This window comes from Neophocaena asiaeorientalis, unplaced genomic scaffold (genome assembly GCF_003031525.2).
Source record: "Neophocaena asiaeorientalis asiaeorientalis breed wild unplaced genomic scaffold, Neophocaena_asiaeorientalis_V1.1 scaffold388, whole genome shotgun sequence".
Lineage (NCBI taxonomy): Eukaryota > Metazoa > Chordata > Mammalia > Artiodactyla > Phocoenidae > Neophocaena > Neophocaena asiaeorientalis.
The window spans coordinates 4,717,547-4,738,458 of NW_020172738.1; the positions used below are offsets into that span (position 1 = coordinate 4,717,547).

The 20,912-nt window shown below is 39.3% G+C and overlaps 1 protein-coding gene across 4 annotated transcripts in view; it reads left to right on the forward strand.

The window, feature by feature from the left end:
• COL4A4 (collagen type IV alpha 4 chain) overlaps positions 1-20,912 on the forward strand; it is a 138,423-nt gene that overhangs the window by 50,554 nt on the left and 66,957 nt on the right. For 2 of the 4 annotated variants that reach the window (XR_003002635.1, XM_024740603.1), the window contains exons 1-13: positions 3,465-3,519; positions 3,845-3,880; positions 4,095-4,136; positions 7,327-7,407; positions 8,233-8,286; positions 8,549-8,608; positions 9,491-9,535; positions 10,009-10,062; positions 10,826-10,895; positions 11,429-11,533; positions 15,793-15,957; positions 19,041-19,130; positions 20,119-20,282. Coding sequence is in view for 3 of the 4 variants with exons in the window: in XM_024740603.1 (XP_024596371.1) it covers positions 4,125-4,136; positions 7,327-7,407; positions 8,233-8,286; positions 8,549-8,608; positions 9,491-9,535; positions 10,009-10,062; positions 10,826-10,895; positions 11,429-11,533; positions 15,793-15,957; positions 19,041-19,130; positions 20,119-20,282 (900 nt within the window). In the remaining variant the exon portion in view is untranslated. Of the gene's footprint in view, positions 1-2,066; positions 2,122-3,456; positions 3,520-3,844; positions 3,881-4,094; positions 4,137-7,326; positions 7,408-8,232; positions 8,287-8,548; positions 8,609-9,490; positions 9,536-10,008; positions 10,063-10,825; positions 10,896-11,428; positions 11,534-15,792; positions 15,958-19,040; positions 19,131-20,118; positions 20,283-20,912 lie in introns of those variants that run through there. The other 2 variants (XM_024740605.1, XM_024740604.1) reach the window with 2 other exon arrangements.

A 20,912-nucleotide genomic window follows, 5' to 3' on the forward strand; every position in this document is an offset into this window, starting at 1 on the left:
ATCAGATTCCAAGTTCTGTGCCACCTGGAGTGGCCACACCTGAGCGGTGATCCCTTAAGTGAGCTTACAATATGTGTTTATAGCCTCTGTGCCTATTCTTACTTGTTAGACAGCAAGCACTATGCTTCTATTTATAGCTTAAATGATACATTCATAAACTTAGCATCAAAAACAGGGTCATTCTAGGAACCAGTATGATGTATTGGAAGGAGTGAACTGACCCTTACCTACTACTGTGACTTTAAGCAATCCCCTCAACCTCTCTGAGCCTCATTTTCCTTATTTTTTAAAAATTTTATTTTATTTTTTTTTTGCGGTACGCGGGCCTCTCACTGGTGTGGCCTCTCCCGTTGCGGAGCACAGACTCCAGACGCGCAGGCTCAGCGGCCATGGCTCACGGGCCCAGCCGCTCCGTGCCTTGTGGGATCTTCCCGGACCGGGGCACAAACCCGTGTCCCCTGCATCGGCAGGCGGACTCTCAACCACTGCGCCACCAGGGAAGCCCCTCATTTTCCTTAGTTGTGAAAGGAAATTAATATCTACCCTGCCTTCCTCTCAGTGCTGATGGTCTGTTATAATAGTTTATGCTGCCATGTATTGTAGAGTATAATGTACAGTACAATATTAGTTATGGTGAGTATTTTTTGGTAATTGTGCATGAAAGAACAAGCGAGACAGAAAGGGAGATGAATATAGAGAATTCCTCATCTTAAAGAGAGACAGAGGATCCCTAATGGAAGTGGCATGCAGATCAATAACCTTGGAGAAACAGTGGTTTTAAGAGCCTATATCCACTTCATACCCATTTGGATGATTGTTACTAAAAAAAGAAAAACAAAATAATGTGTTAGTAATTACGTGGAAGAGTCGGGACCCTTGTGCATTGCTGGTGGGAATGTAAAATGGTGTAGCTGCTGTGGAAAATGGTAGGGTGATTGCTCAAAAACTTAAATGTGGAATTACCCTGTGACCCAGCTATTCTACTTCTAGATATGTTCTCCCAAAAATGAAGGCAGGGACTCAAACAGATACTTGTACACCCATATTCATAGCAGCCTATTCACAATAGCCAAAAGGTGGAAGCAACCCAAGTGTCTACCTACTGATGAATGGGTGAACAGAGTGTAGTACATACACACATACAACACAATATTATTCAGCCTTAAAAAGTCAGGGAATTCTAAAGCATGCTACAACATGGTTGAACCCTGAGGTCATTGTGCTGAGTGTAATAAGCTGGTCACAAAAGGACAGGAAATGTGTGATTCCACTTAGACGAGGTCCCGAGAGTAGTCAAATTCATAGAGACAGAAAGTAGATGGTGCTTGCCAGGGGCTGGGGAAGCGGGGATGGAGGGCTGGTATTTAACGGATACAGGGTTTCCATGAGGAAATGAAGAAGCTTGGACAATGGAAGCACAGCATGGTGACACAACATGATGAATGTATTTAATGCCACAGAACCGTACACTTAAAAAAGCTTAAGATGTTAAATTGTGGAGGCTGACCTGTGTATGGTATATTTTACATTTTGGAAAAAAAAGGAAGAGTCTGTATTCAGAGAATATACACCCCTTGATCCTTTAAAGTGAGTAGAGTCTCGGGGCAGAGTCGAGTCACAAAGCGGTAGATGTGCACAGTGGCAGAGAGGGTTTCCACACGAATGCCCTTTACCTTTGCTCCTGGGTGATAACAAGGTGTTAATTAAGGGAGGAAAGGTCTGCCAATCAGGTGACAGACAGTTAAACTGATGAAATGGGACCACTGGATCGAGAATTTAGAGCTTTGTTTTTTTCTTTAGAACATTTTAAACTGAAAGATGAAATCTCACCTTGATTCCATGTCCTCACGACTCCAGCAATCTTTCCCTGGTCTCAGCTGGGTAGAAGTAGAATTCAGGGCTTAAGAATGGAGACAGAAAAACACCTCCATAGAGCCCTTCCACAGCTGTCTTTTCAACACTGAAAAACTGAACAAACTGCACAGACAGTCCAAATAAGTCCCGTGTGTGTGTGTTTATTTTTATGTTGTGTGTTTTAGGGAAATGGTGTTGCTCTTCTAATGCAGTGTCCTGATACTATTGCAGGGTGACAGAGGGGACCCAGGACCTCCCGGCTTACCAGTAAGTCTCCTGGTCAGGCCGTGCGCTTCTGTTTGCTCCTCAGATAGCCTATGGTCTCCACTAGTTTGCATCTCAGCAGGACCAGCTACCTAATTTGCAGGGCCCACCTGGTGCAAAATGAAAATGTAGGTCTCTTGTTCAAAAATTATTACAAATTTTAAGATGGTGACAGCAGAGCATTAAATCAAGCATGAGGCCCCGTGAGACTGCACAGGTCCCGGGCCCACAGAGCCGCCCTTGAATCTCAGTCAGCTCTGGCTTACCTTTCACTTCTATCTTGCAATGGTCATTTGGTATTGCTTGGGTAGCTATAGTCGCTTAATATTTAGGAAGATAATTCCGCTTAGAAACTACCTACATAATATATGTCCAGTGAAAATGATTTTGCTTTTGCTGAATCAGTAATTGTGTATTATGTTTAGTATTTTGCCCTGTCTTCATGCTCCTGGAATTTGTGATTCACTGATTATATTTGTCTTTCCAATTCATCAATATTCACAAGATTAAAACTGAAAGCAATTTGGCCTCCTAATGGTTCACCTGTAATTGTGTTTGGTAACTTCCGGCTGTTGACAGGATTACTTTCCCAGGTTGGTTTTTCCTTACTACTCCGGCAGCTCAGTTCTACATTATCCATGAGATACCTTGGTGTCACTGTTAAAATAAATACCAATTCATTCTCTAGGAGATAGTAATGCCATTGCACACTCTCAAATCGTTTGACATGGGCAGGGTGAGTGGGAGAACAGAGCCCCTTTCTCCATACTTCTAGAACTGCCCAACTATAACCTTTCCTTGTGCATTTGTGTGTTACTCTGCTGTAACTTAACATGTTGCAGAAAATTGTTTATGGCTTAATTACCTTGATCTTGAATTGGGGACATTTCTATTCACACTGATCTTACAGGGCACGTTGAAAGGATGTATTAGAGTATAACTACATTAATAATTTATTTAATGCTAAGTAATATTAATATTGTAAAAGCATTTTGATGTATATTAAATTTATAACATATATGGAATTTAGGAGTAACAAGGTTTCTTTGTTCTCTACTTTTGCTACTACAAGATTTATTTGTGAATAAGTAGATTGATCTCTGGGTCTTAATCCCAAACGTAGGAGTTAGTCACACCCACCAAGTGCTACTGCCTGCCAGCTCTGTGCCCTTTTCCCAGCTCTATCAGAGCTACTGTTCAAGATGACGCAGCAGGGCGGGTGTGGCCGGGACTGTGATTTCTCCGGAGGTCTTTATCCAACTGGGATTACATGCAGCTCTCCCATGAACGATGATTATGGTTTCTGGTAACGAATTTACTGATTTTTCTCATGTTTAGGGCTCAAGGGGAGTGAGAGGACCAGCAGGCCCAGTGGGATATCCAGGAGAGCCGGGGTTGGCAGTAAGTACAGCACTGCTGATTCTGTCTCTCCAAAAGCCCTGACTTGATATTTAAATCAAGCAAAAGAAAGCAGAATTGCAGTCTTGGGCAATTCAGGCAGAGATGGGTTCTTTTCGAGATTATCACCTGATGAATCAGCCAACACTCACCATTATGAGCATGAGTCCCTCCTGAAGCACGGGTCCCTGGAGGTGGGGGGCAGGAGGGGATGGGGGAGTGTTTCAAAATTAAGCGTTTCCTAAGGAGGAGCTTGGGACAACCAGTAAGGGCACAGTCTGATCTCCATCACTGATAACTGATCTGTGTGTTTTTGCTGTTGATTTAGGGACCTCCAGGCCCTCCTGGGAGTCCAGGTTTGAAGGTAGGCAGCCATGAGTAAGATACACAAATGAAGTCCATGTCCAATGAGATAAGTGACCACTAATATTTGTCAGAATCATGTCTTCCCTCTTTTTAGAATTCCCAAACTATTTAATAAATACACTTCAACAAATTGCTTAACCAGAAGTCTTATGACTTGTAACTACTTTTTAATATTCCAAAGCAATTAGTTTCCTTTTTCTTTTCTTTTCCAGGGTAATCCTGGCGTGGGAGTAAAGGGGCAAATGGGAGACCCGGTAAGAACTCCCTTTTGCGTGGAGGAGCACATGTTAAAATGTATGGGCTACCCGGGTCGAGGAGACGGTTCTGATTACCACTTAACTTGTGTTCGTTCTCTCGTCACTGTCCAGCTTTATGGCTGAGAATTTGTCTTTGCTGAATTATGATGACACCATTACCCTTGACTATAAAATGACAGTCCTGACAAAACCTAACAGTAAATTCAATTTAATTTATATAGCACACTTCCCCCTAGCCCAAAGACATGGAATATTTCTGATAATATATCCGGGGTAACGATCTGTTTAATTATGGATTTGTTTAGCTTAACTTGCCAAATTTCATCAGAGTCCTAAACTTCACACATAAATAAAAATATGAATAACTGTGACCCAAAGCATTGAGCAACACACCGTCCACCCCTCACACCCATAGTCCTTTCTGCTGAAACACAAAACTAAGTAAGGATAAACTTTAGAAAAGTGCTTTAAGGTGGAAGCTCATCTGGAAACAATCTGAATGCTTAAGAGTTGGTGAGGGGCTCTTTCAACAACTGTGGGTAAATAGATATTGAGCATCTACCCTGTGCCAGGCTAGGATTGGTGCTTGGTGTGGGGATTTGGCGAGACAGACCTGATCTCCGCTCTCATGGAGTTCCAGTGTGGTTGGGAAATTTATGGCACAGCCATTTAACACGCTTGCCAAAAATATACTGGAAGACGGCATGATGTGGGGAAATTCCAGGTTCTAGTACTTATTGGGTTGGCCAAAAAGTGCCTTCGGTTTTAAGTAAAAATAAAAGACACATTTTTCATTTTCACCAAGAACTTTATTGAGCAACGTATTCACCCTTTTGTACCACTACCTTCTGCCATTTTTCAGGCAACTTCATCATTCCGTCTTCTCAAAACATTTTATCTTTTTGAGCAAAGAACTGTTCCAGGTGCCTTTTACAGTCTTCCAGGGAATTGAACTTTTTTCCAGTAACAGAATTTTGTAAAGACTGAAATAAATGGAAATCCAAAGGTGCAATGCCTGGTGAATACGACGAGTGAATCAGAACTTCCCAGCCAAGCTGTAACAGTTTTTGCCTGGTCCTCAAAGAAACATGCGGTCTTACATTATCCTGATGGAAGATTATGCATTTTCTGTTGACTAATTCTGGACGCTTTTTGTCGAGTGCCACTTTCAGTTGGTCTAATTGGGAGCAGTACTTGTTGGAATTAACCGTTTGGTTTTCCGGAAGGAGCTCATAATAGCGGACTCCCTCCCAATCCCACCATATACACAACATCACCTTCTTTGGATGAAGACCATCCTTTGGTGTGGTTGGTGGTGGTTCATTTCGCTTGCCCCACGAGCTCTTCCATTCCACATTGTTGTACAGTATCCACTTTTCATTGCCCGTCACAATTTGTTTTGGAAACAGAACTATTTCATTACGTTTCAGTAGAGAATAGCATGTGGAAATATGGTCAAGAAGGTTTTTTTCGCTTACGTGGAACCCAAACATCAAAGCGATTCACATAACCAAGCTGGTGCAAATGATTTTCCATGCTTGATGTGGATATTTTGAGTATGTCGGCCATCTCCTGCGTGGTGTAATGTTGATTGTTCTCAATTATTGTTTCAATTTGACCGTATGAACCTCAGTTGGTCTACCCGATCGTGGAGCCCCATCCAGTAAGAAATCTCCAGCACGAAACTCTGCAAACCACTTTTGACACGTTCGATCAGGCACAGCAACTTCTCCATATACTGCACGAATCTTTTTGTGTGTTTCAGTTGCGTTTTTACCTTTTAAAGCATAGTATGCCGAGAATGTTGCTTTTTTCTTCCATCTTCAATATTAAAATGGCTCCGCAAAAATTCACCAATTTTGATGTCTTTTTTTTAAATGCACGCTGATATGACACCTGTCACATACGGTCTAACAAAATTGTTTCGAATGAAGTTAAAGACAACTAAGTGCTACCAGAGCCATCTTATGGAAAAAAATGAACGAACCTTTTGGCCCACCCAATATGATAGGAAAATGTGCAAAAAATAATGTTGTAAAATATATTAAATGATTTAAAATTTTACTAAAATGTAAACTATATTCTTCATTTAAATTATGTTTATTATTATATAGTGTTACTTTCATTATAATATATATATATTTTTTATTGGGGTATAGTTGCTTTACAATGTTGTGTTAGTTTCTGCTGTACAGCAAAGTGAATCAGCTATAGGTATACATATATTACCTCTTTTTTGGATTTCCTTCCCATTTAGGTCACCACAGACCATTGAGTAGAATTCCCCGTGCTATATAGCAGGTTCTCATTAGTTATCTATTTTATACATATTAGTTTATATATGTCAATTCCAAACTCCCAATTCATCCCACCCCCCTTTTCCCCCCTTGGTGTCCATACATTTGTTCTCCACATCTGTGTCTCTATTTCTGCCTTGCAAACAGGTTCATCTGTACCATTTTTCTAGATTCCACATATATGCGTTAATGTATGGTATTTGTTTTTCTCTTTCTGACTTACTTCACTCTGTATGACAGTCTCTAGGTCCATCCACATCTCTACAAATGACCCAATATCATTTCTTTTTATGGCTGAGTAATATTCCATTGTATATATGTACCACATCTTCTTTATCCATTCATCTGTTGATGGGCCTTTAGGTTGCTTCCGTGACTTGGCTGTTGTAAATAGTGCTGCAATGAACATTGGGGTGTATGTGTCTTTTTGAATAAGAGTCTTCTATTAGAGTTTCAAATTATGTTTAACGCACCATTCAGTCACATATACATGTATGCACACATGCATATTATGCACATATGTGTATATGTAGACATATGTATATGTATACATGTGTGTATACACAGTTATATACCCACACATACATACAAACACACACACACCACAAAGAACTGTACCAAAGTTTTAATAGAGATTACCTCTGGATGGTAGGATTATGGATCACTTTTATTTTTTAAATTCATTTTTAACAGTAAGTATGTATTATTTATGAAAAACAATAAACATTTAAAATTACATTATGTATTTGCCATGATTTTTATTTTAAATCCATGACATACAGGCTTGTAAGCATTATACCACAATATGTGGGTGAAAGTCTTCTTAGTTTCAATTTTTATTTCAAAATAAAGTTAATATGAAATTCTCATTATCTTGATTTTTTTTAAAGGGTGAGGTTGGCCAACAGGGTTCTCCAGGACCCACCCTTCTGGTGCAGCCACCTGACTCTGGTCTCTATAAAGGAGAAAAGGTAATTCTCAATCCATATGTGACCTTGGTAAAGTAGTCATAGCCAACATTTTCTGAACATGTTCCCGTGCCAGCGAAGAGCTGAGCACCTACATGCAACGCTGCCTTGATCCCAGGGTAACCTTTACAGGTTGGTACTATTACTAGCTCCATTATAAAGAGTTGAAAAAGTGAGACTTGGAAAGGTTACCAGTGTTCTCAAGTTTACCCAGCTGTTGAGTGGCAGACCTAGCTTGGGCTGCTAAACTGTGACATGTCCTCCAGGATATAGTCCCCCATTCATGTCTTTGATGTGGTCGCTGAAAATACCACTGGAAATCCAGCTGTCCTTTAGATGTTACATATGGATCTGATGCTTTGGTAATTGAAAGGTGACAGAGGCATAGAACCGAGCATGTAATAGACTCTTGGCAAATATTAATTCCTTTGTCACCCTCCAGCACTGATGTTACTGATGCCATGTGCACATTCTTGTCAGTTTTCAGTTACTGGATTCAGTTTCACTACCTTGCTCAAAATGAGCCTCTCCTCTCAGTGGCTGCATTCCCAGCTTGCATCTGCTGCCCTGGTTCCATGGTGGCTCCCCCCACTGCTCTGCTGTCCCGCACCGCACAATGCTACACCTTTTACACAGAACTGGCCTCCTGAAGAGTGTCAGGTTCAAAGGTGCGCTTGGATCTTAGTTGCTAATTACCGACAGTTGACGAGTAATCCCTTATTAAAAAATTAGGAGAATGGCTGTTGAAAGAGTTAATTTCTTAAAGAGATGGAACTCAGTATGTTGAATAAAGCCGGTAAGCCAGATTATATTCATTGTGATTTTTAGGGTATTAAAGGAACGCCTGGAATCATTGGACCTCCCGGACCACCAGGCCCCAAGGTAATTTATTTAAAGAGCTTAAAAAATTGTATGATGTGCTATCTTAATTTAAAATTTTTTACATGGTTATTATCACTGCTTTAAATGCCGATATGTTACTAGAACTTTTCGATATTTCATCATAATTCTGTAGGAAGACTATTTCCAAAGTAGCTGTTTTCTTTAAGCTGCTGGCAATAATTTTTATTTCTTGTTTTGTTTTTGCATTCGTATTGCTGAAATACTGTTGCTTGAACTCCTCTAAAAGTGTCATCTCTTTAAGGGGGAACCCGGTATTGGGACAAAAGGAGAGAAAGGTATTCCTGGATTTCCAGGACCTCGGGTAAGGATCATTCTTGGCGTCCTTAACTTCAGTGAGTTTGGAGGCATTTCTCTCTCCCATTTTTATAAGATCAATATTTCTGAGAGTTCAAAAGTGGAGATTATCTCTAAGAGGAATGCTATATTTTGGTCAGCAAGAACTGTGTGATAGCTAAGTGCCCCAGAGCATCCCTTTCATGGACATTATTTGGATAAAACAGGCAAGCAGAAGATGGGAGAATTGGCAGGAAGTAATGGGATCGTGGCATTTTCTTACTGGCTCAGTGTCAGTGTGATAGTAGCTTGGAATTGTTCATTTAAGCCTATTTGATACAAGAAGGTACTGATCTAGGGGCAGTAGCTAGAAAACAACTATAGCATCAGGGCTCAAACATCTCCACACATGTCACTAATGGGATCCCCATTCATAGAGTCAGTATGAAGGCCAGACCTTGGCGAGCATGGGCATTGAGTTTATCTGACTCAGATTTAGTACTTAACGAGACAATATTGACTTCCGTAGTAATTTTCATTGCTGACAATGCATAGAGCAACTATTAATCTCTAGAGAAATTATATTGCGACGATTCAAAGATATTTAGCTCAGTGCAAGCATTAAATTAAATAAACTGAAATGGAAGAACAGCAAAAACAACAAAACTGTGTTCTTAATTTAAAGCACTGTCAAGGACATTAATTTTTTGAATAAGATTAAAGATCAATTAAAATAACAAATGTTATAAAGAAATGGAATCTCTTTTATATTTATTTCCTTTATTCAGCTACCTTTGCAGACAAGATTAAATACCAACGAATCAATCTCATAAGGTGAAAAATGATTCACTGAACTGGTTTATGTATTTTGTTTTAATTCTGCTTGTGTTGATTTTTGTGAATTTATTAGGGGGACCCTGGCTTCTATGGATCTCCAGGTTTTCCAGGATTAAAGGTAAATGAACACGATTATAGAGAGGATAAATACATATTCATTAGTAAATGCAATTCAGTATCATTCAAAAGTTGTACCAGGGCCTGTAGACTCACACACAGTAATGAGAAAGGGAACACATTTATTTTATAAGTTACATGATTTCACCGTGGGTACAAAAACTAAAGCATAAAACTGTCGGATGCAACCCCAAAGCAGTGTTAAGATTCTGTACAGAATCTCAGTGAGCATGTGTCATTCAGATTAAATGAGAATGAGATAATTTGTTACCCAATCACATTTTTTAAAAAAGGCGTGTTTCATCCCTGATGTTCTGCAATTACCTTCATTGTTTGATCCTCATGAAAACAGCACTGTATATATTATGCATTGTTTTATTTCCTGTAAATTTTGTAGGTAAATATGTGCATAAAAATAAATATATATGCTTAAAAAATAAAAATAAAAAAAGGCATGTTTTTGGTTATTTGTAGGGGGAACCAGGAGTGTTTGGAGATCCTGGGCCGTTTGGATTTCTTGGTCCAAAGGTAAAAAAGTGAGCCTATCTGAGTACAGTCTGATAACATCCTATATCCCTTACGTTATCTAATTTATTTTTTAAAATATTTCAAAGAATCATTCAAAATTGAGTTCATTTTGCTTATATTATTTTAATGCATGTGGTAATGATTACATTTTACATTTGAGCAATGATCCTTTTGAAGGTGAATAATAATGAGATTCAAAAATTCCCTGGGGATTATACAGTATCATGATTAAAATCATAGGGAACCGTGGAGAGTTCTTTGCTTTGAACACCACTGCATTTTTTCTTTCCTTTTTATGTGACCTCACCTTCAGCACTTGTGCAGGACAAGCCATGGTGGCATTAAGGTGACACAATTAAGGGGGACAATATCTGCTGCTAAAATAAAATGTAGGTTCAGATCCTACAGGCAAATAAACTACTTGTTCTGGAGTGCAAGTTAGACATTAATGCTCGTAATAGATCTGAGAAACTTCATGGCTTCAGAGGTATCTAGTTGATGCACATGGAAGCGTTTTTGGAGTTTGAATTTTTTTTCTTTTGGGAGAACTTTCCCAGTTGGCTGTTAACTTCTGCTTGTAGGTGGGAGGTCTCATACTTTTGTTCCTCTTAGACCACCATGAGCTATTTATTTCTCTAGTCAGCCTATAGGCTTTGTTTCCTATATGAATGCCTACTTGGTGATGCTAATATTTACTTTGTGCCAGGAAACATGAGAAAAAGATTAATATTTCTAAGAAAAGTGAATGAATGAATGATTTCAGGGAGATCCTGGAGACCGCGGGCACCCAGGACCACCAGGGTTTGTGGCAACTCCAGCTCTTCCACTCAAAGGTTTGTGTTCCATTTTTTTTCTCTATAAATTATGCTGAAATGGGATTTGCATAGTCCCAAAAGGAGGGTTTGGCCTAGTCCTTCTGTAGTTTACACACTCGGCAGGCTACATATATGAACTTTTACCAGGAATGTATACTTATACTAGTGCAAGTAGAGATGTGCATCTTGGTTTGTCTCTATCAGCCATAAGACACCAAATTTTATTTTAGTGGGTGAACTGCATGCTGGAATTTTTATTATGTTACCTTTCAGAAAGTAGGTTTTTTAATCGCTAGAAATGTGTGAAACCATTTGACTAAGACCTGCCAAGATGCTGCCTCCAGGAAGAAAGCAGCCTAGATCGATGACAAATTCCACACTACTTCATGTGTCTGCAGCGGGGGGTCTAAGGTATTGCACTTTAAACGTGATGAGAAACTGCAAAACAGTCTCCTGTTGTACTTTAAGAAGGCTCACAAGAAGTGATTGTGCGTGAGCCTTTAAATGTATATATATGTTTACTATATACATTATGCCATTATTTTTGGCAGGGCCTCCAGGGGATCCAGGGCACCCTGGCCGCTATGGAGAAACGGGGGCTGTTGGACCACCTGGTCCCCCTGGTCCCCCTGGTAGACCAGGGGAAGTCTGTGCAGGTATGGCTTTTACATGCCAGGTTTGCTGCATCCTTTTCCACACCAGGGCCTCTCCACTCTAGCTGATATTAAAATCACCTCAGCATTGTTTCAAAAATACTGATGGCTGTGCGTACCCCAGATCAGGAATGTTGGACTCTCTGAGGGATGGATGGACCAAGGCACCTACTATTATAAAAGTGTCCCCATACTTTTTTATTTTTGGCCGCACTGCACAGCATGTGGGATCTTATTTCCCTGACCAGGGATCGAACCCATGCCCCCTGCATTGGAAGCACGGAGTCCTAACTACTGGACTGCCAGGGAAGTACCCACCACCCGCCCCCAACCCCTGCTTAATTCTAATGCACAGCCAGGATTAAGAAGCACAGAGCTCAAACCAATTAATCATTTAATTGGAAGAAATCCAGGCTCCTGGACTGCACCTCAGAAATATTCAACCACTATCTCAGGGGTGTGATAAGAAGTATGTATGTAAAACAAGCTTCCCACAAGATTACCAGATGCGGTTAAGATGTGGAAACTGCTGCTAGGGTTAGAGTGTGTCTTTAGGTCGTTCCCACTTTCTTGGAAGGCTCTCTCTATGGACATCTACTTGTTAAAATTTAGTTCATTCACCTAGGCCCCAACTTAAATCTTCTGCATGAAATGTGGAAATACAAAATTGCAAATTAAAAAATAAAATTTTGATTCGGACTTAGTTAAAAAATAAACAAAAAACAACAGCCCTCTCGCCCACAAAAAAACCCCTATGACTCATGGTAGTATTTGATGAAAGGCCTGAGAAATAATCCTGTTGACACACGGACTTTGAACTCCTTCAAGTGCTGTCTTAGCTAATATTCCCAGTGAGATTAAGAATGGAAATTTAGGGAATATTTGCATTCTGTGAACCCAGGAAGACTGATTAAACGTGTGGGGAGAAAAGTCTGGTATAAATGTAATTTTATCTGGTCTGTTTCATGTTATAGTTCCTGAGGAGTTAGAAGTTTCCTGAGATGTTCATCTGTGAACTACAGAGTTCTTGTTTAATGTTTCACGAAGCTAGCTTTCACTTTGTAGGATCTGATTACCACAAAGGCAGTAAATAAAGCTTTGTTGTTTAGTTCATTTACTCTTTCAGTATCGCAGCCATAGCTTAATTGACCCAGAACTATATAAATCATACAGAATACTCTGTTGGTCGGGAGGCACTAGACTCCGCTCTTACATTTCTCCTTTCGGGCTTGTTTATAATAAAATACCACCTCCAGCGGATTGAAATCAAAACCCAGTGGGAGTAAGTAATACCTGTCTCTAGCAGATTCCAAACCAAGTATAACAGGAAGCTTCTTAATTCCAAAAATCTTTTTTAAAAGAATCCATATTTTGACTCCAACCTATAGTAAGAAATAATTTTATATTGTATAGCATTTACATTACATCACACACATATATGCATACATACATACATATGGTTGAAACACAGATTTCACAAAATAATATCTCTGGGGTATCTGATGCACTCCGTTTTCTATTCCATTCTTTTCTTTTGAAAAAAAAAAAGTTTTTAATGCTGGCCACAACTGAATTGATTTCATGTCCTATCAGTTGGTGGTCGAGGCTGCGATATGCCATACACTGTAACCCATTCTGCCTTTTCGAAGCTGGTTGAGCATTCTCCCTGGTACTGGGACGAGATAGCAGGCAGCATCTGGGACCATCCAGTGACTGATTGTGGAGATTCCGAGTCAGGTCTTAGGACTGTTATGAAGACAAGATGGTAGCCAAGTCCACAGGAGTACATGTTCATTTTGTTTTAAACATACCATTGTATGTAGCCTTTGTTATACATATTTTATTTTATAGTCATCTATAGTATTTACCATGAGATGAGTTGGGTTTTGGAGTCAGACACCTGTGATTGAATCCCAGCCTTCCCAATCAGTATAGTATAGTGAAATAGTTATGCGTTTACACAATGGACTAAAAACATTCCAGGTTCTAGTACTTACAAACTGTGTGATCTTGGGCATTTATTAAACTTCTCTGTGCCTGAGTTTTCCTGTCTGCAGAACGGAGTTCTTGTTACAGTTGAAAGAAATAATATGTATACAGTTCTTAGAATACAGCTGGGGATATAGTAAAGACTCACTATGTTAGCTCCGATTATCAGTATTCATATTTGGCCTAAATTTTCTGTGCCTTATCTATAAGGTAGAACTTTTCAAGGTTGTTGAAGGAGTAAAGATAATGTTTGAAAATACACGTAAAGCCCCAGCACGTATGCACCCAATAACGAAAGCCATCAACTTAACTTGCATGCTACATTACTGATGACGGACAGGGTTTCAATTGTCTGTTGCTGAACAGATAACCCAAAACCTAGTGGTTTAAGACAACAACATTCAGTATATTCCCCTTCACTCTTTCTGTGGTTCAGGAATTCAGGAAGGGCTAAGCTGTGCAATTATGGAGCAGGGATTTTCATCTGGTTGCAGCCATCGTGTCTGGAACTGAAACATGAGGAATGGCCAGGCATCTCTCTCCTTCATTTCTCATATAGTCTCAAGTCTCTCTGTGTGACTCTGTACTTAATTTAGGCTTCCTTACAGCATGGTGGCTTCCGAGCAGTGATATTGCTTCTGTGGTGCCTCAGGCCTCCAGCCCAAGCATTTTGCTCACAAGGAAGAAGCTGAATCTTCTTTAATAATCTGGCCTTGGAAACCGTATCGTGTCACTCCCGCCATACTTCATTAGTCCAAACAACCACAAAAGGCTGGTACATTGAAGGGACGGGGAACATTCCACCTCTTGCTAGGGGAGTGTCAAGGTTCTACAAGAGCGTGAGGGACTAGAGCTACCATGGTGCCATCTTTGATAATGTCAGTCTTCCACAGAGAGGTCCGGGAACCAGGCATGCTTAGGAAGAAGCAGCTCAGAGTAATGATCACGCTCACACCAAGGCTTCCAGCTGTCTTTAAGCCAAAGCCACCAGCGAGGGGGAAGTAGCATGTCAAGGGGAAGCAGGATTTAGCTGCTGCTGCATTACTTTGACCTGCTCTAAACACACTGAGCATCCAGTCGTTCACTGAGAACATGCCAGATATTGCAGTAAGCTCCTTATGTGGGTTCTTTTATTTAATCTTCATTACAAGCCTCTGAGGAAGATATAGAGGATTAAATAAGTTAAATAACCTACTTAAGTACCTGTGGCTGGAGAGGGAGAGGCCAGGTTCAAATCTACCACCTCTTTGCTTTTCCACAAACCTAAGTGGTTATAGTATTTTACATCTACATAGATAATTTTGTGAGTCCCATTTTTTTCTGGCTGTGCTAATTAATTTTGGGGTAAAAGATTAGAAGACTGTCTCCGTGTAAGCATATCTCAATCATATCCAAATATTACATTTTAGTATCTAAATGGCAACACCAGTTTTCTCATTAAATTCTACTAGTCATTGATAATTATAAAAACAAACAGCTTAAAATTATATACCAGGTACCTATCTACATGATTTAATGTATTACCTTATTTAGTTTCTTCTAATTTTTAAAATTTTTTATTGAACTTTAGTTGATGTACAGTATTATGTGTTACAGATGTACAATATAGTGAGTCACAATTTTTAAAGGTTATGCTCCATTTATAGTTATTATAAAATATTGGCTATACTCCGCTTGTTTTACAGTATGTCCTTATAGCTTATTTCATATGTAATAGTTTGTACCTCTTAATCTCCTACCCTTATTTTGCCCCTCCCCCTTCTCCCCACTAGTAACCACTTGTTTGTTCTCTATATCTGTGAATGTGCTTCTTTTTTGTTATTTTCACTAGTTGTTGTATCTTTAAAATTCCACATGTAAGTGATATCATACTTACATGTATGATATCAGTATTTGTCTTTCTGTGAGTCCATATTTTAATTCACTATATGTGCTAATGTGTTTATTCAGGTTATTTTTTATCAAGTTATCAAAGTTTTTTGGTATTTTAAAACTAATTTTAATTAAATAATATATATTTCTTTTCCAATAATCCTAAAGAATAGACAAAAAGGTAAGAAAATCTGATTCCCTAAACCTTTATTACCACTTGTGTGCTTGTTTCAAAGGAGGTGAGGCATTCTGATGGCTGGGATACTCAGTTATTTTTTAGCTACATTTTTTTTCCTTAAAAAAATTCCACAGCCTAAGAAGAATGTACTGATTTTCATTTCTTCTACAGAAAAATGTAATCTGAGAGTATGTGTGGTTTTCATTCTTGATTTCTCTTGGAGGCATGATGGGACCCCCTGGGCCACGAGGGTTTCCTGGTCATCCAGGATTTCCAGGGGCAGCTGGTATTCCTGGGAGAGCTGATTCTGCTCCAGGGAAACCAGGCAACCAGGGACCACCTGGGTTGCCTGGAGTGCCAGGGTTGCCGGGACCTCCAGGATCAGATGGTAAAGTGCTCTTCATTCACATTCACTAGCATTTATGTTGCATTTGATATTTGCATATCATTCAGAAACCGTGACTTTCCAAATTTTAAAAACGTTATCTAATATTTCATAAGCCAAGTTAGTTGTATTAAAAATACAAAAAAGTAAACTGATGTTGGACTGCCACATCTCTTAAATTATGTGAAAATATTTGGATGGGAATTTAAGTATGCTGATAGAATGTTGTAAATTAACGCAATTTTTATTTTTTAAATGTAGTTGTCATTTTTATAGAGTTATGTATGGACCTGGCTTGAGTCAAACAGCTCTACAAAGCCTTTTGTGAAAAAACTGCCATCCCAGGCAACCCCTTCTCCTATTCTCTCCTCCCCAGGGGCAATATTTTCCCCACAATTAGCTGGATCTCCTGGGATTTGCCTCTGTATTGCCATTCAACATACTTGTGTTGCTATTTCTTAATTTTTCAGTTTGCGCATTATCTATTGACTTTCCTCTGTAGCGGGTGAATTCACCTCTTTCCCCACTCACCACACATGTGCCATTTTCCACTCCTGCAACCTATCAATATAGTTAGCGTCATAATTTTTGTTAAATAAATATGCAGTGTTTACATGGAAGGTTATATAAATGCCATTCACCAGTTTAGCCATATAATAATATATGATACTACTTTCCTAGCATAACCGTTTGGTAATAATTGTCATAACTTTGTGTGTTTGCTTGGTTTTCAATATACTTATTGCTAATTCAACCTCAAACCATCCGGAATTGTATACGTCTCTTAATCATACATTTTAACTCATTACTAGTATTATCTCTTTGAATAAATCTCATCTGGAACTTTTTGACCTGTCTAAATTAGGTCAGGTTGGAATTTTAAAAGCTGATGCTGTGACACTGCCTGGAGATCTTCCTTCACCATTATCCTAGGAATTCTCTGTCTCTATCTCTCTGTCTGTCTCTGTCTCTCTGTCTCTCTGGGTCCCTTTGTTTCCACAACTCATATATTTCTTCTAATGGTTTACTCATTATACTTTGTGAGAAAATGTGTATATTTGGGGTGTCTTCACTGTTTGAAATACCTTTATTCTACTGTGGAATTTGATTGATAGTTTGGTTGAATATAAAATTCTAGATTGGAATAATTTTTCCTCCAGGTTTTTGAAGGCATTTTCCATTGCTTTTTAGTGTTGTTACTGAGAAGTCCAGTAACCTTTAGATACTTGATTCTTTGTTTAAAATCCCTTTTCTTATTGAAAGTTTATAGGAATTCTCCTTTGTTTTCAATGTCCTTAAATTTCACTGTGATTTACCTCAGTGTGGGTACATTTGCAGGCACTAGGAGCAATTTAACACAAGTCCTTCATTTCTGGAAAAATTTCTTGAAGTATTTCTTTTTTAATGTATTTATTTTATTTATTTATTTTTGGCTGCATTGGGTCTTCATTGCTGCATGCGAACTTTCTCTAGTTGCAGCGAGCAGGGGCTACTCTTCACTGCAGTGTGTGGGCTTCTCATTGAGGTGGCTTCTCTTGTTTTGGATCATGGGCTCTAGGCACGTGGGCTTCAGTAGTTGTGGCACACGGGTTCAGTAGTTGTGGCTTGCGGGCTCAGTAGTTGTGGCTCACGGGCTCTAGAGCTCAGGCTCAGTAGTTGTGGTTCACAGGCTTAGTTGCTCCACAGCATGTGGGATCTTCCCAGACCAGGGCTTGAACCTGTGTCCCCTGCATTGGCAGGCGGATTCTTAACCACTGAGCCACCAAGGAAGCCCTTGAAGTATTTCTTTGGAGATACTTTGTCCTCCTTTTTTTCCCTCTGTTTTCTGTTTCTGGACTCAATATTATTTGTCTGTTAGAGAATCAATCCTACATGTCTGTTTTTCAAATCTTCACTCTATTATTCTTCACCTTTTAATTTTTCTGTAACACTTTCTGGTAGACTTCCTCAACTCCATCTTCCAAGTCTGCTCCTGAATTTTTAAATTTCTGCTTTCATAACAATTTTTTAAAAAAATTTCTGAGGATTTTATTGTTGCTGTTGTTTTTTCTCTCTCTCTCTCTCTCTCTCTCATTTTTTCTTCTTGTTCCCTTTTAATGTTTCTTTTTGCAGCATCCTGTTTCTGTTTGGGGAATGAAATGCCTTCCTTTGTCTGCTTTCTAAACTATATAGTTTATTTTAAAGATTTCTTCTTACTTCATTGTCTGTTTCCTCCAGTTTTGAGGGCGTTTGTTTATCCTGCTGCAGTTTTTGAGAAGGTGTTCTTACTATTTAGCTGCTTCTTTGACCAATCATCCTGTTTGGGGTCTCACTGTCATTCTACTTCAGAGGTACCAATTCTTGAACTTTGGAAGAGATTTCCTAGGTAAACTGTGTTCTGTTTCTGCTTTCCCCACAGCCTGCTTGGAATTCAGCTTTTTAAGGTCTGCTAAATCTTTTTACTTTTTTTTTTTTTTTTTTTTTGTTTAAATTCAGCTTTTTAAGGTCTGCTAAATCTTTTTACTTTTTTTTTTTTTTGCTTTGGTTTCTCTTTTTCTTTGTCTTGAAAGATTATACCTTTTTATAATATTCTTTTACTGTCTGTTATCTTACTGGTATTTGGGGAGACAAGGAACTTATTGTTTGCATTTTATCTAACATTTTTAATCAGATGTCTCTGAATTTTTGCTTTTACAAACCCTGCTTTATGCTTTCTTTATTAGGTAATTATTGATAACTAAGGGGCGAAATATATTTGCCATATACTTACTTTTAGTTTTTTGTTTAGTTTTGGTATATTTGTTTGTTTTATTATCCACTACTTTGCAACCCATTAAATTAGGGCTGAGATTAGGGATAGTGTTATCAATGGTTAGGGTAGCAGAAGCTTGCTGTGACAATTGTATGGTCTATTTGTATACATATTCTTATAGCAGAGAGAAAGAATCATAAGAAAGGAATGGAAGAAAGAATGGTGTTGAGGGGATGGTGTGAATGTGAACACACCAAGCTCTACTTGTTCTATATCAGATCTATATCAGATGTTCTATATCAGATGTTCACAAAAATTGTGATTCTCTCTGCCCACCCCCTTTCCCACTGGAAAGTTGTATATTGTAGTGCTGGGCCTCCTGGACCACAAGGAATAAAAGGCAAAGTGGGTCCTCCAGGAAGAAGAGGCTCAAAAGGAGAAAAAGGCAAGTATGCATCAAAGTAGAATTTCTAGAAAACAACATATGGAGGATTGGGAGGCATTATGAAATGTACAATGTGGATTTCATTTAGATTCTTCACTCACCTTAGTTACCCCTGTGAGTACTTAACTCACTGTGTGCTTGTGATGTGATTAGAACTTACCGAAAAGTCAAATCTATATCTTACAGCATAAAGGAGACACTTCCCTGCCATGAAATTTGCCTCAAAGTGATGGCTTTTTCCACAGGATCCTCTCAATTACTTGAAAAAAGCAGAGATAGGACAGTATTGATCTTTAATTTTGGTTTCTCTCTGTGGGTCCCATCTTTCCCAGACTCATCAAATACCTATAGCTCTATGTTTCTACACCCTAAATTGTTTGGTGCCTTTTTGACCAACTGAGTCAGGTAGGTATGAGAGCTGAGGAGTTTGACTATCCAAAAGGCATTTTTTAAAACTAAAGGTCCTGATGATTAGAAAAGGCACTGTAGGGAGTTACTAACTGTAACATGCAATACAATCAATAATCCCTCTTAACATATTATTTGGGTTCTTTAAATGCCCAGGGTTTATGGTCTAACCAATTCTGTTGTTGTTGTTTCAGCAGGAACCAAATTAAGAGACTTTGTTTTTTTTTAGTAGGAACCAAATGAGAGACTTCTAAACTTTTAAAAATAAGAAACTTTCTTATTTTCAAAGTTTCTTCCATAGAATCAGACATCGGCTTTCCCCCTAGATTTTGTCAGTTTGCGTTTATTAAGACAGAACACCCCATTTGTCTGGGAATGATATGCCCACCCACATAGACCATAGCTACCCCCAGGTCATGCCCTGTGCTCTCCACATCACATGTTATCAGTTTTCTGTGATAAGAATTGTGTACATCAGACCCTTTTAGTTCTTATTCGCACTATTGGTTTTGTATAGTAAAGACTTTATTGGGATTTCATTCAGGAAATTTGACAAAGCTGCCTTTTATCCTCTGTCTAGGAAGCACAGGGCTCTGTGCCTGCCAGCCTGGTCCCTCAGGCCCACCCGGCCCTCCAGGACTTCCTGGGAGGCAAGGGAGTAAAGGAGACTTGGGACTCCCTGGGCGACTTGGAGAAAAAGGTTACCCAGGCCTTCCTGGTGCCAGAGGATCTCCAGGGCCACCAGTGAGTAACTCTCTCCAGTATCAATCTTTCTAGTTAAAAGAGACTGGTAGAGATAGAATTCACTTGTACCTTTCTCCAATTTATAGTGATATATATATTGTATGTTTTGAATCTATAAGTATATTCATGACAAAAAATCATCTCTATCCTTTCATTCATTCATTCATCATTCATTCATTTGTTCAGTCAACTAATATTTATTGAGCACCTACTATGTTCCAGGTACTATTCCAGGTGCTGGGGATACAGCAGGGACCAGAACACTATCTCTGCCCTCTGGGAGCCTCTACTCTGTTGGGAGGACATACACCATATAACAGATAGACGGGTGAATATAGAGTATGGCCGATGGCAATAAAGACCATCACCATCTGGTGTGGCCTGCATGGAGAGTGAGGGAAAGAGCAGACCTGAAGTCAAATGGCTGGAGATTAGGAGGGGTTGGAGAGCATGGAGCATTGTAGGTGGGTTAGCTTCAAGCTTGTACTCTGGATGACATGGAGCAGCCAGCAGAGACAAGGGAAGAAGTAGGGAGATTTAGCTGGGCTATTGCTGCAGTAATCCTGGTGAAATATGATGGCGGACAGGTGTACCTATTACTGTTGGGTGTGACAGGAAGTGGTCAGATTC